General features: G+C 48.1%; 1 protein-coding gene across 1 annotated transcript in view; it reads right to left on the reverse strand.

Annotated features, from left to right (window-relative positions):
* The window catches only part of TTLL11 (tubulin tyrosine ligase like 11), a 266,109-nt gene that overhangs the window by 164,920 nt on the left and 76,387 nt on the right, over positions 1 to 24,802 (reverse strand). The window contains exon 4 of the mRNA XM_040225037.1: positions 1,363 to 1,938. Within this exon, the coding sequence (XP_040080971.1) occupies positions 1,363 to 1,938 (576 nt within the window). The remainder of the gene's footprint in view (positions 1 to 1,362; positions 1,939 to 24,802) is intronic.

The raw sequence follows: 24,802 nt of genomic DNA on the forward strand, positions 1-24,802 counted from the left end.
ATAGTTCTCACATGGGCTTCCCACATAGCTCAGTCAGTAAAGAATCTGCCTGCAATGCAGGAGACCCGGGTTCGATTCCTAGGTTGGGAAGATCCCCTAGAGAAGGAAAGGGCAACCCACTCCAGCATTCTTGCCTGGAGAATCCCATGGACAGGGGAGCCTGGAGGGCTGCAGTCTATGGGGTCGCCAGAGTCGGACACGACTGAGCGACTAAACCACCACCACCACCACCACGGTTCTCACATCTGTTCTCTCCAACGCCACCAAGCCCTTCACAACCCAAGCCAGCATCCTCTCTTGCTTGTAGGGAAGCACTCAGCTCACTAGTTCCCCCCACAACCCTGCTCCTAGTCTCCCCTCAGTCTGGTCTTCACCCTGTGGCCAGTTTGGTCTTTGTCACACGCAAACCTGAGTGCCTCAGTGCCCGTTGGGCACCCTGCCGTGGACCCCACTGCCCTCAGCTTTCCACAACTTACCCCACCGACCTCTCCCACCTCAAGTTCCTCATCTCCCTCCATGTCTCTGCTCCAAACCCCACCCTCCATCCAGACTCACCTCTGGGGCTGCAAGCACGTCCCCCCCAGGATGCTTTGTCTCCCCAGCCCTCTCCAGTCTCGCCGGCTCCATCTAACTCTTACTCCAGATCCTAGTTTAACTGCTGCTACTTCTGGGAAGTCTTCCCAGACCACCCTCGTTCCCACTCAGAAAATGTTAGACGGCCCCACGATCTCACAGCACCTGGTATGTTTCCTCTCTTCCAGCACTCATGACACTCTATACTAATGGCTTTTTTCCTTTTTTTCTGGCCATTCTACACAGCATGTTAGACCCTAGGTCCCCCCCCGGGTGGCGAACCTAGGCCCCGTGCACTGGAAGCGTGGAGTCCTAACCACTGGACCACCAGTGAAGTCCCTCCACGAATTGCTCTTTAACTTATTCTCCCACAAGAGCACAGATTCTCTGCATCAGCCGGCAGGGACCTGACTTCCTGTCTCACTGGTACCTTGAACAGTGCCTGGCCGCTGCTAAGTAGCTGGTGAAAACTGCAGGAAGAAAGAATGAATAGGAGGCACTGGGGCTTTCCATACTGCTCATTTGACTCTTACAAGCATCCTTTAAGGGACGTTTACTCTTAGTCTCATTTTACAGGTGAGAAAATGGAAGGAACTTGCCCCAAGTCACACAGCCAGTGAATAGAAGGCAGAAAGTTGGACTCTGCTTTCACACCAAAGTCCATTCAGGCAACCATCCCTCCACTCCTCTGACCACCCTGCCCCCATCCCTCACCCCGCAGGAGACGAGGGAGCCCTCCAAGGGCCCGGTCAAGGCCAAGAACTCTGGCTGGGAACTGGCACTGCTTACCTGGAAGCAGGTGGGGCCCGGCCTCCCCGCGGGGATATCTGACTGGTAGAACACTTTGAGTTCTGGAGTCAGGGCAATGACGGTCTTGATCACCAAGGAGATGATATCGGACCAGACCTTCTTGATGTCAACGCCCTTGGAGGACAACCTATAGAGAATGCTAGAAAAAGTCCTTTTGCTGCCTGTGCTAGTACTGTCCGAATGGATGAAGTTCCCGCTGTGGATATTCAGGGAGTAGTTGGTCAAATGCATGAAGATGTGGTGCAGGTTTTTGGGGCTGGGCTCCTGGTACGGCTCTGTGCAAAACCGAGAGAGCCCGTCTTTGGCTATGTAGATCTCTAAGGGCTCCAGAGACTTTAGTAGGACGTACAGACGGATATCGAACTTGAGTTTGTCGATGAGGAGGGGCTTGCAGATGTACTCCTGGACCACCGCCGGCCTGCTCTGGAGCGTCCCTGACAGGCGGATGTCATTGGGGTCTTTGATGAGGTAGATTCCGTCACCCTGGCAACCACCGTCAGGTTTCACAATAAAAGTGGGCTTCCAGGAGGGGTCCCCATCTTTCACCATTCGAACCTGGGGGCAGAAAAGGGGTGGTTAGCATCATATTGCTGTCCTCTCTGCTCCCCGAGACACAGCAGGACCTTGGCAAATGGTGAATGAGTGACAGAATGACCCCACCTATGTAAGGACTCGCTCAGCTCCTGCCAGAGAGGTAACACTGTGCCAGGTACTGAGACAGGGACCCCCAGATTGCCCCCGATCTTGTCCTCCACAGTGCAGCCAATTTGCAATCATGAGACCGGGGTTCCAACCCCAGGTATTGGCCAGTTATTAGCTATCACCCTGAGCAAGTCCTGATAGCTCAGTTGGTAAAGAATCCACCTGCAATGCAGGGGACCTGGTTCGATCCCTGGGTTGGGAAGATCTGCTGGAGAAGGGGCAGGCTATCCATTCCAGTATTCTTGGGCTTCCCTAGTGGCCCAGCTAGTAAAGAACCCACCTGCAATGTGGGAGACCTGGGTTCGATCTCTGGGTTGGGAAGATCCCCTCGAGAAGGGAAAGGCTACCCACTCCAGTATTCTGGCCGGGAGAATTCCATGGACTGTACAGTCCATGGGGTCGCAAAGAGTCGGACACGACTGAGTGACCTTCACTTCACTTCACTATGTGTGGGGACTATATGAGGCATTTTACAGAAGTTATTTCATCCAGCCCTCACAGACATCTGGTTGTTCCCTTTTCATAATATAGGAAACAGGGAGCGCAGGCCTGGAAGTCAGACGGTCTGGTCTCATATCCCCGCCCTGGTGCTTCCTGTGTGACCCCGTGCAAGCTACGTAAATTATCTGCGTCTTCTCCGTCTGTAAAATAGGAGCAAGATTGTTCTGAGGATTAAATGAGATAACACATGCAAAGGGTGAAGCCCACTGAAGCTGACACACAAAAGGCGGCCATAAAGCCTCGGTGTTGCTGGTTGGTTGTTTTTTCTTGTGTGTGTGAAACGTTATAAGAAACTCCAAAGTCTTTATTTAAAGCAATTATAGCGTTGCTGTTTTTTTAAAAGATGAAGTAACTTTCTGGAAGACTGAGGGGCAGAACCAGGATTGGAACCTGGATCAAGGGCCCTGAGGTGTGCGCACCATCCTCTGTACTTCCGTGCCTCAGTCTCCTCGTTTAAAAACAGGGATGTAAAAACCTTCCCCCGGCCCCCCCCCCCGGATCACTGTAAAGAGGAAATAAACTGAAATGTGCACAGGGCGGAACGCGCCACCACAGAGAGCTTGCGCACGGGAACTGTGAGTTTCAGCTTCTGTGTTTCTCATTAAGTTCATCTGTTAGACTCACTCAATCCTTTGATCTGCTGAGATCTTTTGAAACTAGATTCTGTCATCCTAAGATCCGCTCTCCTCCCAGCTCCAGGTCAGCAGGACACCCACATAATTACCCGGGGCGCTTGACCGGCGCAGACACTCAGCCTGGCTCTGCACCACTCGCACACATCCAGTTTCCCCCAGACACTTGTCTGATCCTTGAGAGGTTTTCACCAGGGGAGGGGAACTGGAGGAAATTTAAAGGTGGATCTGGTTTTTCGTTGTTTTTGTTAAATTTTTAATTTTTTTAAAAAGGGTTTTTTTTTTTTTTTTTTTTAATGTGGACCATTTTTAGTCTTTATTGAAATTGCCACACTATTGCCTCTGGGTGTTTATTTATTTGTGGCTTTGCTGGGTCTTCGTTGCTGCATGGGCGTTTCTCCAGTTGCGGAGATCAGGGGCTGTTCTTCGCTGAAGTGCGTGGGCTGCTCCTTGAGACAGCTTCTCTTGTTGCGGAGCACTGGTTCAAGGGCACGAAGGCTTCAGTAGCTGCAGCGTGTGGGCTCAGTAGTCGCGGTTCTTGGGCTCCAGAGCACAGAATCAGTAGTTGTGGTGCACGGGCTTAGTTGCTCCGAGGTCTGCGGGATCTTCCCGGATCAGGGATTGAATCCGTGTCTCCCGCATTGGCAGGCGGATGCTCTAGCACTGAGCCACCAGGGAAGTCCTCTGCCTCTATTTTAAGTAAGTAAGTAAGTAAAGTCGCTCAGTCGTGTCCGACTCTTTGCGACCCCGTCGTGGACTGCAGCCCACCAGGCTCCTCCGTCCATGGGATTTTCCAGGCAAGAATACTGGAGTGGGTTGCCATTGCCTTCTCCAGGGGATCTTCCCAACCCAGGGATCGAACCCGGGTCTCCCGCATTGGAGGCAGACGCTTTAACCTCTGAGCCACCAGGGAAGCCCTATTTTATCCTTCGGGTTTTTTTTTAGCTGCAAGGCGTGTGGGATCTGCACTCCCTGATCAGGAATTGAACCAGTATCCCCTGCCTTGGAAGGCGAAGTCTTAACCACTGGACCACCAGAGAAGCCCCTAACTGGCGAATTTGAAAGAGGGAGCCACTCTCTCTGCAGCTTCTGGCTTGAAAGAGCCCGAGGGTGAGCTTTCCTTCCTTGCTGAACCTTAACAGAGCTAAGCTGGCGTGCCCCAGCGCTGCTCTCGCCTGGCTGCACACCTCTGCTGCGTAAGCCCAACCCAGGACATCTGTGCTCTGGGTTTTACTTATCTCTCTGACCAGCCTATATTTCTAAGTGAAGCTTTTGCCAATTCCTTGGGCACTATCAGTTACTCCGGGCTTGTAAAAGATCGTTAACAATGGAGGAAACATTTAAAGCCTTAATAATGGTCCACATCCATTGTTTCCCCCTCGTCAGCAGGATTCGAGAATGGAACTTCACGGGAGATCAATGCCGGCCTCCCAGGGCCCTCCACCGAGCCTCCCTCGCAACAGTGACCTTGACGCTTATATAGTTATTTAATATTCATCTGAAGCATTCATACGTTTGGCCCTTTACAGTAAATATAAGCGTACTGGAGAAATGGCAGTATGGATCAAGAAGTGAAAAATGTCAGGTTTGTACTGATGGGTAATTTTTCCCTCTGGAAAGCTTTTGCTATGCTGAAGATACTAACAGCTCAATATATTGTTGGCCACAATATTTTCTCCTTTGGATTCACTGTATATGCCTTAAATAAATTAAACTACATGGTCAATAGTCTCTGTCATTCACTGCATTACTGAATATTTCTTCTGCTCTTTGCCAGAGTAGTACCATACAAATCAAGATTATTAATACCAACAGGATCATGGAACCTTTAGAACAGGAAGGATCCTCGGAGATCAATGGCACCCAATCCTCTCATAATTCAAACGGAGCAGTGGAGGCTCAGAGAGGTGACATGAGTGGCCTTGGGTTCCCTAACTGGCTATGGGGACGGTTAGGATGAGAACTGGGGCGTCCCAGCTGGCGCTAGTGCTGAAGAACACCCCAGCCAGCGCAGAAGAACTAAGAGACGCGGGTTCTGTTCCTGGGTCGGGAAGATCCCCTGGAGAAGGAAATGGCAACCCACTCCAGTATTCTTGCCTGGAGAATCCCATGGATGGAGGAGCCTGGCGGGATACAGTCCATGGGGTCGCAGAGAGTCGGATGCCACTGAAGCCACTTAGCACACACACACAGGATGAGAACTGAAGCCTTCTGACCTCACAGCAAGTTCTCTGTGTCATCTTTATCTCTGACAAAATAAAAAAGGTCTCTTTTTCCCTGAATGCTATTGGAAAGGTTCTCTTAGTATGGCCACACACTGAAGAGTTTGGCCTCTGAGCTTGGCCTTCTTGGAACTGTCATCATAGACCCTGAGTTTGCCAGGCCTGCCTCAGTTCTAGGTCTCCTGTCTGGGCTCCCGGCTTGCTCCAATATAGGCACCATTTATGGGAAAGCTGCATAGCTGTTCTGAATGTCATCCCCCAAGCCACCAGACCCCTTCAGTAACTTCTATTTTAAAAAGAGAAAAAAATTCTAGAAGTCACATTCACTTTCCTCAGAGGTTTTACTCAAAGGTGACCTCTTCCCCCCAGTTATTAAAGTTATTACAGAATGAACGCATTGGTTCTTAGCAAGAAGGCATGGACCAGAATCTAAAGATAGTCTATATAACTAGGCCCCAGGCCCAGAAATTCTGACTTAATAGATCTGGGATGAGACCTGAGCATATATGTATTTGAGAAAAAGCATGACGGGTAATTCTGGTGTTCACTCCGTTTGAGAATCACTGGGCTAACGTGAATTAAATAAAAATGCAATCTGGACCCTACATACTGAATGAAGTTTTATGTATTAATGCTACCCAGAATATGAGAAAAACTTGCACTTGGACTACAGCTGACGGTATCACCAGTTTCACCCACACATGCCCTTGCATGTGAAATTCATTACCTTGTAACTGTGCACAGAGAACCGAGAGAGATGTGCAGAGGGCACGGTGGCCAGATTGCTAGGCACTCATTGGCACTATTGAAAATTTTATGTCTTTTACTGCCCCCTAGTGGATATTTAAGAAATGTGACCAGGAAAGACTCGCCTCCTGGGCCCCCATTCAAAATGTGACTCTTAGTCATTTGGCCACCTGGTACAAAGAACTAACTCCTTAGAAAAGACCCTCATGCTGGGAAAGATTGAGGGCAGGAGGAGAAGGGGATGACAGAGGATGAGATGGTTGGATGGCATCACCGACTCAACGGACATGAATTTGAGTAAATTCCAGGAGGTGGAGATGGACAGGGAAGAATGGTGTGCTGCAGTCCATGGGGTCACAAAGAATTGGACACAACTTAGCTACCGAATAACAACACAAAAGCACTCTACAAAATGTTAATGGTCATCCTTGGGTCGAGAAGATCCCCTGGAGAAGGAAATGGCAACCAGTATTCTTGCCTGGAGAATCCCATGGACAGAGGAGCCTGGTGGGCTACAGTCTACAGGATCACACAGAGTCAGACACGACTGGAGCAACTTAGGACCCATGCACACAGTCTTAAAGAAGCACCACCACAAAAATTTCCGTCTGTACTACTGTCAAGATAAGCTCATACTTTGAATGAATGAAATCTCCAGAACGCCATGGTTAGCCAAGGTCGTACTCAGTTCTCATACTGTCTGTCCCTTAAAAACACTTCAAGTGTTCTCCTTAATACACAGATGGTTAAAAAGTCTCCCTCAGTTAAAATTCTCTGTATAAAACTTAAAATTATAGGCAACATGAGTATGAAATACAGGAGATACATACCAGGTAAAATTAGTGACGTTTTTATTCTTCAAGATGGTTTTTTGTTGCTGTTGTTCTTTTCCAAACTTACCATTTAAAAAAAAAAAATACCAGTAGCAGCAAGCGTCTCTGAATATATTTTCATAAGGGATAGCTCTTGGCAAACAGATGTTTCTACGCCCATGTTCATAGCAGCTTTATTGTCACTAGCCAAAATGTGGGAGAAACCTGAGTGTCCATCAACAGATGAATGGATAAACAAAACGTGGTATGTACATACAGTCAAGTATTATTCAGCTATAAACAAGAAGGAAATTCTGACATACACTACAATGAAACTTGAAGACACTGTGCTAAGTGAAATAATCCATCACACTAAAGGAAAAAATAGTATGTGCTTCCACTGTATGAGGTACCTGTATGCTATGCATGATAAATGGCTTCAGTCATGTCCAACCCTTTGTGACCCCATGGACTGTAGCCCGCCAGGCTCCTCTATCCATGGGATTCTCCAGGCAAGAATACTGGAGTGGGTTGCCATGCCCTCCTCCAGGGGATCTTCCTGACCCAGGGATGGAACCCGAGTCTCTTACGTCTCCTGCGATCGCAGGCGGGTTCTTTACCACTAGGGCTACCTGAATCAGGTATCTAGAGCAATCAAATTCAGAGAGACAGAAAGTGAAAAGGTAGTTACCAAAGACTGGGAAGGGGGAGGACTGGGGAGTGACTGTGTGATGTATACAGAGTTTCAGTTTGGGAAGAGAAAAAAGTTCTGTAGATGGAAAATCCCATGGACGGAGGAGCCTGGTGGGCTGCAGTCCATGGGGTCGCTAAGAGTCAGACACGACTGAGCGACTTCCCTTTCACTTTTCACTTTCATGCACTGGAGAAGGAAATGGCAATCCACTCCAGCGTTCTTGCCTGGAGAATCCCAGGGACGGGGGAGCCTGGTGGGCTGCCGTCTGTGGGGTCGCACAGAGTTGGACACGACTGAAGTGACTTAGCAGCAGCAGATGATGGTTGCTGCTGCTGCTGCTGCTGCTGCTAAGTCGCTTCAGTCATGTCTGACTCTGTACGACCCCACAGACGGCAGCCCACCAGGCTCCCCCGTCCCTGGGATTCCCCAGGCAAGAACACTGGAGTGGATTGCCATTTCCTTCTCCAGTGCATGAAATCGAAAAGTGAAAATGAAGTCGCTCAGTCGTGTCTGACTCAGCGACCCCATGGACTGCAGCCCACCAGGCTCCTCCGTCCATGGCTGTACACTAATATGAATATACTTAACACCACTGAATGGCACACTTTAAACTGGCTAAGGTGGTAAATTTTATGTTACACGTTTTACCACTTTGAGTTAAAATTTTTTCATTGAAAAAAAAAAAGGAATAGTTTTTGGTGAGTTAGAAAGAGTACTGAAGTGAGAAACAGAAAATCTGGATTCCAGTCCGTTTAGTTAGGAAACATCTGACTGCGTGACTGTAAGAAAGTCACCTGACCTCCTAGACTGTGTTGTACTCACCTATACAGTAAAGCGGGTCACGCTGAGGTCCCTGGCTCCCGCCAGCTAACGGGTTCTGAACAATGATTTATCTTGACATCACCCAGTGGAAGGCTGTGCTACAAACACGCGAGTGATGTGAATTAGAGGAGGAGGGCTGATTCAGGGATGTGGTGATCAGTGCACGGGGATGATCTACGGGAGCAGGAACCCCCCCCCCCCAGCCCCCCGCCATGGGAGATTTGTGATGCACTTGAGGGAGTCGGCTGGGCAGTGGGGGTAGACTCAGGCTAAACTATTTCGAGAGAGAAATTCAGCCACTGGAATACCAAGCCATAAAACATTATTAGCAGCGAGGGGACAGGTGAGGGGACAACTGCCGAAGAAATACTGTGTCTGCAATAGCGGGGACGTCAAAGCCAGTGAGAGCGGTCCTCTGTCACTCGGGTGGATTTGCATCCAATCTTAGCAACCGAGACCCCTGGTGTCGCAGGCACAGGGAGCAGCTTGGCAGCATAAAACAAGGCTTTGGTAGACAAGCAGATGTTATACAGTACATGCCAGGCAAGGGCAGGGAGCAGCCCCTTCCGGTCTCAGCCAATCCATCCTCACGTGGCCAGGGGCAGGGGTTGGGGGGGAAGGGGGAAGGAGGGGTGCAAATTCCTCCTCCCAGTGTACCATGTACCAGGCAATTTCTGAGTCAGGAGAGGAGGCAGCAGTCTGCAGCTAGGTTACTGAGGGCCAGGCAGGAAGGGGCATGGTGAAAGGTAGCCAGGTGAGGCCCAGGGGAAGAACAAATAGAGTGCTGCAGCAGTGGGGTTTTGAGAAAGCAGGAGAGAGCAGGATTCATTCCAGTGGCTGGAGAATAGCCAGCAGGTGGAGTGGGGAGTGCCCTGGAAACCCCACTCATGAGATTTTCAGGGACCAGATCACTAGGGCAATAACATTAGCACACACCTACATGGATTTATTATGGTCAGGTGCTGTTCTAGGTACTTTACCTGCATCATCTCATTTAACCCTCAACAACTCTATTTTACAGATACGGAAACAGAGGCCCAGAGAGGTTAAGTAACTTGCCAAAGGTCACACAGCCAAGTGGATATGAATCTGAACGCAGTCAGGCTCCTGGGCTTATGTATAGGATGAAGTGTGGGATGTGTGTGGAAAAGGGCAATGGAAGACGACCAAGCCTGGGGAGGAGGCGGGGTCTGACAGGGAAGGGTCCTGAATATCATTTGAGGGGAGTTTGGATAATGTTCTAAAGTGATGGTGAGCCACTCAAGCCTTTTGAGAACTTAATCACACAACTGAATTCTGTGGGTTCTGTGGGGAAAAGCTCTCTGGTTGGACTGGAGGGGACAGACATGGGGTGGGGGGGACAGAGAGGATGAGCCTGAACTGACGCCAGCAGTGGAGTTAGGAGGAAAGGGAGAGGTCTGGGGTTGTCAGGCCCCCTGATGATGTGGACGTGTCCACGATGGACCAGGTTACACAGGGCAAGTAAGGAGGGGAGAGATGCCCCCAGGAACAGAAGGCTGGAAAGGTGTTTCTACATGATCTGTAGGCAACCAGTGGGTTTTAAACTGCTGGGTGACCTGGAACCCCCATCACTCCGGCATCAGAGGGGGGATGCTTTGACGGGGCAAGATTAGATGCAGGAAGATATGGGGCTATCCAAGGCCCAAGGGGCTGAGCTGGGCAGTGGCAATGGGATCGGGATGCAGAAATCAGAGGTGGATTCAGGGGCAGCTGGTGGCTGGATGGAGGTGAAGGGGCAGAGGGTTGGTGCCACTTACAGATTTACAGGGAACTCAGGAATAGGAGTGGGTCCTGATGGGGAGCGGGGTGAGGAGTTCACCTCATTGACTGACTTATCCATTGAGCACTTGCAGCCACAAAGCCAATTTAAGATTTTCTATCACCTCCTCCCATAAGCCCCTCGCTATTCATCAGAACAGGACCACATTGTTCAATATCTCATGCAGATGATTAACACTGATATAGCAACTCTCCCGGCATTAGCAAAAATAAGAACTACTGGCTGGCTGGCTTGAGATGCCAATTTTAAACTCAGATGAGGAACATCTTGAACTGGAGGAAGAGAATCCAAAGAAACTGCTCAGCCTAGCAGTTATTGGGAGCAGGGAGCCTCTTACTGCACCTGTCAAACATCTTCCCACTCCCTGGCTTTTGAAGAGATATAATCAACAAACTGTGGAACATTCTTAAAGAGATGGGAATACCAGACCACCTTACCTGCCTCCTGAGAAATCTGTATGCAGGTCAAGAAACAACAGTTAGAACTGGACATGGAACAGGCTGGTTCCAAATTGGGAAAGGAGTACGTCAAGGCTGTATATTGTCACCCTGCTTATTTAACTTATATGCAGAGTACATTATGCAAAATGCCAGGCTGGTTGAAGCACAAACTGGAATCAAGATTGCCTGGAGAAATATCAATAACCTCAGATATGCAGATGACACCACCCTTACACCAGAAAGTAAAAAACTGAAGAGCCTCTTGATGAAAGCGAAAGAGGAAAGTAAAAAAGTTGGCTTAAAACTCAATATTCAGAAAACTAAGATCATGATACCTGGTCCCATCACTTCATGGCAAATAGATGGGGAAACAATGGAAACAGTGACAGGCTTTATTTTTGGAGGGGCTCCAAAATCACTGCAGATGGTGACTGCAGCCATTAAATTAAAAGATGCTTGCTCCTTGGAAGAAAAGCTATGACCACCCTAGGCAGCATATTAAAACATGGAGACATTACTTTGCTGACAAAAGTCTGGTCAAAGCTATAGTTTTTCCAGTAGTCATGTATGGATGTGAGAGTTGGGCCGTAAAGAAAGCTGAGTGCCAAAGAATTGATGCTTTTGAACTGTGGTGTTGGAAAAGACTCTTGAGAGTCCCTTGGACTGCAAGGAGATCCAACCAGTCAATCCTAAAGGAAATCAGTCCTGAATATTCATTGGAAGGACTGATGTTGAAGCTGAAACTCCAATACTTTGGCCACATGATGCGAAGAACTGACTCACTGGGAAAGACTTGGGAAAGATGCTGGGCAAGATTGAAGGCAGGAGGAGAAGGTGACAACAGAGGATGAGATGGTTGGGTGACATCACCGACTTGATGGACATGAGTTTGAGCAAGCTCCAGGAGTTGGTGATGGACAGGGAAGCCTGGCGTGCTGCAGTGCATGGCATCGCAAAATGTTGGACATGACTGAGCAATGGAACTGATTGATTGAATTAAGAAAAACCTAAATGGTAAGACAAAACAAACAACAACAAGGAAAAAAAGAAAAACCTGTTGGTTTTGATCACTGATGAGTGTTTTGGGTTTACTTGAACAGCTTAAAAGGAATAACATGAATTATTCCCAAGGATGTACAGCTGACCACTCCCATGCAATTCCTGAAAACAGAGTGGCTTAAAAGACCCTCCTTCCTGGGCAGAACTGCTCCTGGCATCTGAGCAGTCTCACTTCCTGCCCCTCCTGCTCTGCCATCCCTCTTCCACACCTCTAACCCTTACCTCTAAGTCTTCCTCCCCCTTCTTCGATGGCAGGGCTCCTGCTCAGCACCAAAGGCCCAGCTCAAAGGATCCCTCTGAAAATCCTTTCCTGCCCTAGGCCTAGCCTCCAGGCAGAATGGTCCCTTGCACTGTCCCCTGCACTCCCATGGTTGTGACCTCTAACCCGTCTCCAGCACGTCTCCCTCACACTGTAACGCAACTGCCTGTGTGTCTTTTAAGTCTAGAGCTATGGTGTTTGATAGTTGCATCCTTAAGTCTATCGTGGGAGCTAAGAACACAGACTCTGCCTGCAGTGCTCCAAAGCCCAGCGCTGCTTCCCTTTCCACAGCCAGTGGAACCCTTGACAGTTTTTTGACCTCTCTGTGCCTCAGTTTGCTCAGCTGGAAAATGGGAGTCACAGCAGTGCCTCCGCCATGGGGCAGTTGAGGGGATTCCACGAGTTAAAGCATGTGACTTGCCCGGGCCAACATATGGTGGGCTATTATTATTATTTATCGTTAGGTTCTCTCTCCCATGAGCTCGTTGAGGATCAAGACCAAGCCTTATTTTCCTCACTAATCCCAGAATGTAGCACAGTGGGTGCTCAGTAAACATTTTCTGAAGTGAAATTATTAGGAAGCTTGATTACAATGGCATTTATGAGCCCCAGGGACATTAGTTAATAGGTATCTAGTTGACAGATTGCCAGATAAACCAGCTTCTCTGGAAATAAACAAGATTATTCTAGTAAGAAAGAAAGAAAATAAAGGGAAAACAACTATTTGTAGAATCCATGCCCTGTGCTCTGTGCTTTATAGCCGTGATCTCCTGAATCCTCGCAAGCTGCAAGGAAACTGAGGCTCAGAGAGGTGGAGACCCAGGGCCGGCGTCACACAGCCAGGTCTAAAGTCTGAGATCTTTCCGTGACAACCACGTCCTTTGGGAAAACTCCAAGCAGTTGAATGTTTGGTTTAATAGGTAAAGTGAGGAAAAGAGAGAGGTTGAGGGAATGCAAAGTGACATTGTGTGACATTAACAAAGTGTCAGCCCAGCTGACAGGGCCTTGCTGGGGCCCCCATGGTAAGAAGAGGCCTTTTCCACAGCCCAGAGCCCCTTTGAGCCTTCACACCCAGCCTCCACCCCCAGAGAGGAACCATCACACACACACACACACACACACACACACACACACTTTACAAACAAAGAAACCAGAGACTTGCCCAGGGCCACACAGACAGTGCTTGAGGCAGAACTAAAACAGAAAGCCTCCAGATTTCAACCCGAAGTTCTTTCTACCCTAATGGATTCAGCACCTGAAGAGGTCTTTCGGAAGGGACCTTGGGTGTATGTACGGCTGAGTCCCTTCGCTGTTCACCTGAAACCATCTCAAGGTTGTTTGTTAATTGGCCATACTCCAAAACAAAATAAAAAGTCAAAAAAAAAAAAAAAGAAAAAGAAAAAGAGAGAGAGAGACCTTAGAAGTAAGTCCTCTCTCTTCACTCTGAATAGTAACATCATGGTCCTAATAATAAATTTCAGTGCTTTCCAGAGAGATCACCTTACCGAAGCCTCAAATCTCCATCCTGGGGAGAACGAGAAACTTGAGGACCAGAGAGTCAAGCCCGAAGCCAGCAGTCACCCAGCGAGAAGGCGCCCTTTCTTCTGAGGATGGTGTCCCATTTACCTGGGAGGGAGACACAGCATCCCTGGACTGCAAAGGAGGATATAGCACTTCTGCTCACAAGACAGGAGCCTCTCCATCAGCTTTGCCCCAAACCCAGCTTGTTGTCAATGCAGTTTAACGGATCCCACTTTTAGTGAACAGCAATTTTATGTGGGCCGTAATCTATCCATCATTAGCGAACAATCAGAAAGCCACTCTGGATAGAACACACCTGGGACTATAAACCTTGCTTAATAGAAAGGAACCAGTCATTTCGTGAAACTGCCCATTTTCCTCTCTGGTCCGCCCTCAGCATCCAACTCCTTACTGCTGGAGCTGAGTGGGGGGCAGTGGGGGGCGAACACAAGGACAGCCAGCTCGCTGCCTGGCCTCCCCACCTGCTCCGCGCCACTCTCATCCCCCCAGCACAGGGAGCTCTAACCAGGCTGGCTGAGGATGAGCCTATGGGACTTGGGGGTCCCTGGGCCCATGGGGGCCCCCAGGCTGCAGCTGACCTTCACCTCCACTGGGTCCCTGAGGCTTGAGTGTCTGTGGGGAGTGGCAGAGCCCAGGTCATGGGCTCGCGTCTCTGAGCCACCGCTGAGCTGGACAGCCCTGGCCAAGCTCTTCAAACTGTCTGAATCCAGCGTCCTTACCCATAAACCTGGAAGAACAGGGCCTGCTTCCTACAACCACTGTGAGGATTAGACAGTGCCTTGCCTTTGTACTTAACACAGTATCATTTTTTGTTATTTCACTTGACTTCAATGTTATTATTCTGCCTCCATATTCTGATCACCCTCTGATTTCCAAATCATCCCTGACCTTCTGGGCTGGAATCTGAATGATTGCCTGAGCTGTGCACCGTGCTGCCCCTGGTGACCTGTCTCCGACCCTTGCTGTTGGCTGTTCCCCTTGGACGGCAGCCTCACGTTCCCATGCTCCTGAGTGGGTCACCCCTGGCCTCACTGGCCTTATCCCTCCCCATTCCCTCTCTTCCCCATAGTTTCCTACTGAGATTCCAGAAGCATTCCAGCTGGTACCACCTGGAACATACCTCCCTGGGTTGCTGAGTAAGTGTCCCTGCCAGCTAAACACATTTCTCCAGTACTGAGGGTTTCCTGCTAATGAACAGACTGAACAATCTTAGGCTTACTTCCAGATACAGACGGGACAAGGTTATCATCTGCCCCTGGCGTTCTTACCATACTTTATACTGAACTTTAAAAAAATACAAGAAGATCAATGACACATTTTACAACACTGAGACCATGTGCCCTCCCTCTGATGTTTCAGCTCTTCAGGCTAAAGCAGCACTGCTGTTTGCAGGACTGATTAGCGCCAAGCTTCAGGCTAGACTCATCAGGATGTATCCATGAGATCCAATCCTACAAATGGGCAATGGTATTTTCACTTTTATATTTTGTAACCAGAGGTCTCCCCTACACACTCCAAGACCCTCAAAAAAGAGGCTGAGTTAACTCAACTGCTCATTCCTCCAGGGCAGAGAACGTGACTCCTGACTCTCTAGGTTTTCCTGCCCCGTCCTGTCCTCACCCAGAAGGGAATCTCTTTGGAACTCGACTCACCCTCTTACTTTGTTCAGTGCGGTTCTGTTTGGTCCGGGATCAGAGGAAATAGGACTTTAAATGCTCACGCTGGGTGATCTCTGCTGTGCCCAGGACTTCCGTTCCATACGCCCTGGATGCGGGTGACTCCTGACTCTGTCCATGGGCTCCAGCCCCATAGAATTAGACATCTCCACAGGCATCATAAATTCCACGTGGCCACTACTAACCCTTTGCCTCTCTCCTCACATCTACGCCTCCTGGGCTTCCTGCATCAGTAAGTGGTACCATGTCCCCTAGCTGGAAACCTGGGGGTCCCTAGCACCTACCTTCCTCCACATTGCCCATCCCATGTAGTCTCCCAACTCTGACTCCTTGACACATCATTCAGACCTCAACGCCTCACACATTCCTCACCTGTAGTACTGGAAGAGCTTCCTAAGTCACCTGAGGCCTGGCAATACAGGCTCCATCCTGAGTGGTCCCGTGTATGCTCCTCAGTCCTTACAAGCAACCCCATAAGTCAGGCATTAAAGCGTAAGAAAACCGCTATTTTTATAGGTCAAAAACAGCCATATGGTTATCAGCAATTTCATATGGTCCAAACTAATATTAATGCTATTATCGCCCCCCTATTGCAGGTAAGGAAACTGGGACTTAGAGGGTAAGTTATTTCCCCAAGTTCAAAGAAGTTGTACTCTGGGGGGCTCAGGATCTGAACCCAGGTGTGGATTCACATCCCCAAAGACTATACTTCTCTCTGCTAAACTGTACCATCTTGCAGGATTCATATACCAGTTCCTAGAGGAAAGCTCACCACTTAACATTTTAAAATATAATTAATAATAATATATTAATGACTACCATATTGGGCTCTCCGGGTGGCTCAGTGATAAGGAATCTGCCTGCAGTGCAGGAGACATGGTTTCAATCCCTGGGTTGGGAAGATCCCCTGGAGAAGGAAATGGCAACCCACTCAAATATTCTTGCTTGGAGAATCCCATGGACAGAGAAGCCTGGCGGGCTACAGTCCAGGGGATTGCAAAGAGTTGGACATGACTTAGCAACTAAAGAACAACAACAAATGACCATTTATGAGCACTTACTATATGCCTTACATTAATTATTTTACCTAATTTCATAACCATGCTATGAGAAATCTATGGATATTGATTTTTCTTTTTGATTTATTTTTTTAATCTTTTTGTGTTTGGGGGCAACACATCTACACTCTCTGCCTCATTTTCCTCAAGAATGTGATGGGGATAATATATTTACCCCATCCATATGACGGGGATGTTTTGAGGACGGAATGAGTTATATGTAAAGGCGTCTTATATATGGTGCTGGGCATACAGTAAGTGCCACATGCATGCACATGCTCAATTGTGTCTGACTTTTTATGACTCCATGGACTCTACACTGCCAGGCTCCTCTGTCTATGGGATTTTCCTGGCAGGAATACTGGAGGGGGTTGCCATTTCCTCCTCCAGGGAGGACCCACGGATCAAACTCACATCTCCTGAGTCTCCAGCACTGCAGGCAGATTCTTTACCACTATGCCACTGATGAAACCCTAAGTGCTATGCAAGTATTCGCTATTACTATTTTTAAGAGGGTAGGACTATCAAATTTTCACTTTATGAGCTATTGCTTCTTCAGTTCAGCTCAGTCACTCAGCAGTGTCTGACTCTTTGTGACCCCATGGACTGCAGCACGCCAGGCCTCCCTGTCCATCACCAACTCCCAGAGCTTACTCAAACTCACATCCATCATGTCGGTGATGCCATCCAACAATCTCATCCTCTGTCATCCCCTTCTCCTCCCAGCTTCAATCTTTCCCAGCATCAGGGTCTTTTCCAATGAGTCGGTTCTTTGCATCAGGTGGCCAAAGTATTGGAGCTTCAGCTTCAGCATCAGTCCTTCCAATGAATATTCAGGCCTGATTTCCTTTAGGATGGACTGGTTGGATCTCCTTGCAGTGCAAGGGACTCTCAAGAGTCTTCTCCAACACCACAGTTCAAAGCATCAATTCTTCGGCACTCAGCCTTCTTTACAGTCCAACTCTTACATCCATACATGACTACTGGAAACACCATAGGCTTATAAGCTTCTTAAAAATTAAAATATAATCGCATGCAACATTATATTGGGCTTCCCAGGTGGCGCTAGTGGTAATGAACTTGCCTGCCAGTGCAAGAGACGGAGGAGACGCAGTTTCCATACCTGGGTCGGGAAGATCCCCTGGAGGAGGGCATGGCAACCCACTCCAATATTCTTACCTAGAGAATCCCATGGGCAAAGGAGCTTGGGGGGCTACAGTCCATTGGGTCTCAAAGAGTCAGACACGACTGAAGTGACTTAGCACTTAGCACGCACGCACAACACTGTATTAGCTTCCAGGTAGTACAGCATAAGTTGAGTGTTAGTCATTCAGTCGTCTTTGCCACCCCATGGACTATAACCTACCAGGCTCCTCTGTCCATGAGATTCTCTAAGCAAGAATACTGCAGTGGGTTTCCATGCCCTCCTCTAGGGGATCTTCCCAACCCAGCGATTGAGCCCAGGTCTCCTGCATTTCAGGTAGATTCTTTACTGTCTGAGCCACCACGTAATGACTTGATATTTGCATATATTGCAAGATGACCACAATAAGTCTAGCCAACACCTTCCACCTTACATAATTAAAAAAATTTTTCCCCTTGGGATGAAACTTTTAAGATATACTCTCTCAGCAACTTCTAAATATACAATACATGGCTGAGTCCCTTCACCATTCATCTGAAACTGCCACAACATTGTTAATCGGCTACACGCCAACACAAAATAAAAAGTTTTAAAAATAAAATAAAAAATAAATATACTATACAGAGTATTATTCACTACAGTCACCATGCTGTACATCATATCCCTGGGACTTACTTATTTTATAATTGGAAGCTTATACTTTTGACCACCTTCACCCATTTCACCCCAAATATTTTTATTTTTTTTGTTTGTTTGTTTTGTCTTTAGTATCTTTTGTGTACGTACATGACTGTGTATTGTTAAATAAAAGGTCTGCGGTTCAGAGAAGTCAAGAGCCCTGTGAATCACAGTCAGGAAGCGGTGTCAAAACGTTAGGAGGGAAAAACAGTAAAGAGCAAGGGTGGGGAGGCAGGGAAGCCTGAGATGACTCCAGGGACCCGGGCCACGAGCCTGGGCGCTTGCTTCCTGAAGTCCCCATGGCACAGTCTGTCCCTGGGTCCACTGGGCTCGGGGTGGCCGGTTGGCCGCGGACAGCAGTGAGTTGCTGATGCTGCCGGGTGACGGTGCTGACTCCACCGGAAGCGTGCTAAATGGAAACCGACCAAGAAGCCAGTCTCCTCTGAGAACTTGGCCTGGCAGCCAAGTGCCTGCCCAGGAAGGCCTGATCATTCACACCAGGAGAGTGAGATGGAGACCTCCTGCAAGCCCCAGGATTTCAGCCACGGGTTTAAATTTCAAGGAGAAATGTAATGGTGTTGACATGTAAGGAATTACTTTTACACACCTTTGATTACTCTGCAGTACTGCGGCATTCTAAGTGAGCCTGATGGTTGGAAGGCAAGCTGGGTGGAGTTTTACAAAGAAACTCTTACTGTACCCCTGGAGGCCAGCTCCGCAAGCCACTTTTCCTTAAGTAAATACCATTTCCCTTCCCGCTTTACTTCACTAGTATACCAGGTGGCCTGGACAACGGGACCTTTGGTTAAGCTCTTGTATGGGCTCCTGGTACTGTTGGCCCAGTCCCCCTTCCTGACCTTGGTGGGAAACTTCCCTGCTTCCTTCATGAGCCATAGAGGGGTGGTGGAGGTGTAGACAAGCTCCCCTGAGTTTCCCCCCAAATCCACCTTCCCCTTGGGGATATCTCACAAGTCACTGTCCCCACCATGGACAGGAGGGGAGTTTGATCCCCCTTAGTGCTCTGAACCAAATGTGGGCTCTAACCCGCCTCAGTTCCCCCGAAGCCCAGATGCCACCAGCCTCTCAAAGACTTTATTAATGAGTCGGAGAGAGGAGGAGGGAAATAAACACAAAGACGAGCTACCAGATCATTCTGTTTACAGACACTCTCATCCCAGCATGACAGGGCTCTTCCATGGGCCCTCAGCTGGCAGAAGACAGTGTCTTCTCACGACCTAGGAGCACAGCCAGGTTCCTCGGAGGCTCGGCCAACAGATCCCCTGGTGGTGACCTTGAAAAGGCCGCCCTCTCCAGGGGAGGCCTTACCTATGACCCATGAAGTCAGGACAGCTACCCTGCAACCTCAACACAACAGCTTTTCAGGATCTCAGGATACAATCCCATAAACTAAACAGCCCAGAGACTTACGTCTAAGAAATAGTAGGGTTTCCAACACTAGAGCATAAATATCTTCACCCATCAAGTGGGGGTTAGAATAAACCTCTCTGGTCCAGGATTTCCCAGACTCCAGGGACCAGGGAACACTTTAAAAATTATAGCATACTTGGAGAACACCGGAGCAGCTCACATATATTCAGATTAATAATGTGGACTGACTGTAATTTTTTTTCCTTTGGCTGCACCAGGTCCTAGCTGTGGCATGTGGGATCTAGTTCCCTGACCAGGGATGGAAACCCGGTCTCCTGCATTGGAAGTGTGGAGTCTTAGCCACTGGACCACCAGGGAAGTCCCCCGACTATAATTTCAATGTATAAGATATGGTGATATGGTGACATTAATCAAGGGTGACAGGAGTCAATACGTATTATAACATTAAACGTACAACAGTTAATCTGAGAGTCCATCTACTTTTTTGCCTTCGACTTGAATCCAAATAGGCATCATCTCTTGGTCAGCGTTTTGCCTGTATCATTCTGGAAGTATCCCATGGTTATCTAACAAAGGTCAGAAGCAGCAGTGGTAAGTCTGAGTGGCCTTACTCTGATAAATCATTTTATTCCAAGCGTTAAGCCCTGTCTAAAGATCTAGAAGTTACTTCAAGCATGTTACACAGTGAGAAAGGAAAGAATAAGAGAAAGAAGTGACCATTTCTTGAGCATCTCCCAGGTGCTTTGTGGCATTCTTATTTAGCCCTCTATCTCATGTTCATCAACCAACAGCCCCAGGGCAGTCATTGTCTGAATTTCATGGAAATAATTCAAGGCCGCACGTGTAGCTGTGAACGGCATCACTGCAGGTGTGGCCGGCTCCAGAACGCAGCTCTTCCACTAGGCCACTTTGGAAAGGGGAGCAGGGGTATTCAGCCTCAGTCCGTCCGTCCCTACTTGTGTAGTATACCTGCCCTCCTACTACGCTAAAAGTGACATGAGGACAAGAACTACGTCCAGCACATTCACCACAATCATCTCAGTGCTGAGTACAATGCCAGAGTCCGAGAGCTCAGGAGACATGGGTACCATTTTGAAATTTCAGCTCAGGAGACATGGGTACCATTTTGAAATTTCAGAAAGGCTGTCATAGGGTCTATGGGGAACATACATGTTCCATGGGACCACGAGGGGCCAACTGTATCCAGTGGGGGCAGGGAGGTAGAAAAGCCTCAACTCACAAGACTTCTCTGGTGGTCCAGTGGTTAAGAATCCACCTTCTGATGCAGGGGACATGAGTTTGATCCCTGATCCTGGAAGATCCCACCTGCCATGGGGTAACTAAGCCTGTGCCCCACAGCTACTGAGTCTGTGTCCCAACAAAGATCATGCATGCTGCAACTAAGGCCTGATGCAGCCACAGAAAGAAAGACGCTCCAGAACCAGAACAAAAAAACTGGAAATGATCCTTTCCGTTCAGTTCAGTTCAGTTCAGTCGCTCAGTCGTGTCCGACTTTGCAACCCCATGAATCACAGCACGCCAGGCCTCCCTGTCCATCACCAACTCCTAGAGTTCACTCAGACTCACATCCATCGAGTCAGTGATGCCATCCAGCCATCTCATCCTCTGTCGTCCCCTTTTCCTCCTGCCCCCAACCCCTCCCAGCATCAGAGACTTTTCCAACGAGTCAACTCTTCGCATGAGGTGGCCAAAGTACTGGAGTTTCAGCTTTAGCATCATTCTTTCCAAAGAAATCCCAGGGTTGATCTCCTTCAGAATGGACTGGCTGGATCTCCTTGCAGTCCAAGGGACTCTCAAGAGTCTTCTCCAACACCGCAGTTCAAAAGCATCAATTCTTCGGCACTCAGCCTTCTTCACAGTCCAACTCTCACATCCATACATGACCACTGGAAAAACCATAGCCTTGACTAGACGGACCTCTGTTGGCAAAATAATGTCTCTGCTTTTTAATATGCTGTCTAGGTTGGTCATAATTTTCCTTCCAAGGAGTGTCTTTTGATTTCATGTCTTTAGTACTTATTAAAAAGAAAAGGTCTAAATTTAGGAATGTTTTAAAACGTAGAACAGTCACAAGGTGGCATGAACCGCCTAGAAAAATATCAAACTGCCCATTTCTGAAGATGATAACCTGTCCAGGCACAGAGGGCATTCGCCCAGAAGGGTGCAGCGGGAAAGTTCCCTCAGGTCCTTTCCGGTCCCTGTGGTTCTTTGGTACCACCTTCTTCAGCTCTAGGCCTAACCAGTATCTCTGATGTGTGGTGTATCTTGGCCAAGGCGCCTTCCCTCTCCGGGCCTCACTTTCCTCACCTGTGCAATGGAGGTCTCTGTCTGCTTAGGGCTACCAGCATTCTCCCTCCACACTCTGATGAGCAAGGGTTATGACGAGACTGCCAGCAGGATGGGGCTGTGCCCTCAGAGGGCACAGACCCTCCTTCCTCCCACTGACACCCTCCTGCATTCTGGCTCAGGCCGCCGGAGGCAGTGAGCTGAGGCCACTTCCCTACCCAGGCAGAGGATCCTATCAGGGTCATCCTCATTTCAAGGTGGGAATCAGGGAAGCTGTAATGTAGACGTAATTCTGGAAACTGTTCAAAAAATCAAACACCTTCAAGCAATATAGCAGGATTTATGTTTGAAGGAAGAGGGATCAAAGTGTTTCTGTTCCATAGAGATGGACCCACGGTTCTAAATGAGGCTGGTGCTGCCACCTAGGGAGGGTTTGGGGAATTTCCACGAGTGTGTTTGCTTACCACAGTGAGTGCAGAGTGTTGCTGGCATTCAGTGGGCAGGGGCAGGCCCACCATAGTGCACGGGGCAGTTGGGAAGAGAAAGATCTATTTACAGTGGACATGAAGAGAGCTGAGACCCCAGCTCCAGGTCACATCAAACCCAAAGAATTTTCCACACAATTTAAATGGAGCATCAGAATTTTCCAGAGAGGCAACGTTCATGTAAACAGAGGGAAAATTATACTTTGCCCTCTTTTTTTTTTCCTGGTATTTTGTCAAGAGTTGTTCATTATTTACTGATGACTTGGTGGCTTATGGTATCTGAGTCACCCACACAATGTGCAGTGATTCCTTATGAAAAATAGCTTGAAATGTCAAAAATTAGGAAATCTCAAATGTATATATGCATGTTTGTGTGCTTGGACTCCGCGACCCTATGGATCGTAGCCCACCGGGCTTCTCTGTCCGTGGGATTCTCCAGGCAAGAATACTGGAAACACTGGAGTGTGTTGCCATTTCCTACTCCAGGGGATCTGCCTGACTCAGGAATCAAACCCAAATGTCCTGTTTCTCCTGCGTTGGCAGGCAGATTCTTTACCACTGTGCCATCTGGGAAGTCATATATATATATATATATATATACACACACATATAGTCCATGGGTTCGCAGAGTCAGACACGACTGAGTGACTGAACCGAACAGAGATATATATATATATATATATATATATATATATATATATATATACACATACATACACAGAGGGAGAACAGGGCAGAGAGCAGGTATGTTTAATCAAATTGTCTTATTTTCTTATATCCAAATGTATTCATTACAGGTAGATCCAAGCATCTGATCACTTCATTATGTCATTCAGTGTAATGGTGCCAAAGTATTTACTCATTAAAATGTATGACATATAGAACTTTTGCTTATTTTCTGTTTTAGAGAATTATTTAGGGGGAGTTTGATTGTTTTTTTCCTATATGTGTAGGTTGATTGTATTTCAATTCAGGACAGTAAAGGGGATGTCACAAAATATTTTTTATAAAAGGAAAAGTGTGTTGGCATAACAACGCTATAGCAGCAAGCACACTTAGCACCCACCAGAAGAAACTAGGGCTGGCTCCTTGGAGATCTGGATGATTTCAAGCCTGCTGTGGGGGAAACAGAAGAAAAGCCTGGAGCATCTTTTTGGGGCAAAAGTAAAAAAGTGCTCAAAAGAGTCACAGGGTGGGACACTTCCCTGGTGGGGCAGTGGTAAAGAACCCGCCTTCCAGTGCAGGGGATGCAGGTTCAATCCCTGGACAGGGAACTAAGAGTCAACATGCTGGAGGGCAACTAAGCCTGTGCGCTGCAACTTGAGAAGCTCACGTGCTGCAATAAAGACCCAGCACAACTCCCTCCCAAAAAAGTCAGAGAGTCACGGGGACTGCTGACCCAGCACAACCCCCCCCCAAAAAGGGAGAGAGAGTCAAGGGGACTGGTGACCCAGCACAACACCCCCCCCAAAAAAAAGAGAGTGAGAGTCATGGGGACTGCTGAAAGGACACAGGAGTCCACTGGCCAAATCTTGGATAATTTGAACATTAAAATAAATAACAATAGTAAAGGATTGCAATCCATTCAATAAAATAAGATTCCACAAGTCCACACTAATAGGCTGCTGCTGCTGCTGCTGCTGCTGCTGCTAAGTCGCTTCAGTCGTGTCCAACTCTGTGCAACCCCATAGATGGCAGCCCACCAGGCTCCCCCGTCCCTGGGATTCTTCAGGGAAGAACACTGGAGTGGGTTGCCATTTCCTTCTCCAATGCATGAAAGTGAAAAGTGAAAGTGAAGTCGCTCAGTTGTGTCTGACTTTTAGCAACCCCATGGACTGCAGCCTACCAGGCTCCTCCGTCCATGGGGTTTTCCAGGTGAGAGTACTGGAGTGGGGTGCCATTGCCTTCTCCAATAGGCTGCATATGTAGTTAAATAAATGAGAAGGTCAAGTTCTTCCCTACAGTAGAAACTCCACTAACAAGTGTTGAAGGAATGATGGAATTAGATAATCACCATCTGGCAACCATCACAATAACTGATTCAAGCAAGGATCATTAACAGAGGTTAAAACTAGATGTGAAAGTTTGAGGAGTAATAGCATAGTTAGTCTTAAAGCATCTTCCCACAAGATACTTACATTATTAGAAAGAGGGAAAGAGTAAATTTTCAGTGGAAATCTGGCAGACACCGCCTTAACCAAATGATTGAAGTTAACATCACCAGTAATAAGACACGATGACATCATGCACCCCCAGAGATGATACCCTTGAGAAAAAAAACAGCACTGCTTCTGCACTGGCCCTGCTGAACACGCATATCCCCTGTAACCATGAGGAAGCCCCAGACAAACCCAGACGGAAGGGCAGCCTGCTCAGTAACTAACCTGCACTCATCAAAAATGCCCATGTCAAGAAACACACAGAGAGACAAAGAAGCTCTTCCAGCTTC

This window comes from Oryx dammah, unplaced genomic scaffold, assembly GCF_014754425.2.
Source record: "Oryx dammah isolate SB20612 unplaced genomic scaffold, SCBI_Odam_1.1 HiC_scaffold_25, whole genome shotgun sequence".
In the NCBI taxonomy this organism is placed as follows: Eukaryota; Metazoa; Chordata; class Mammalia; order Artiodactyla; family Bovidae; genus Oryx; species Oryx dammah.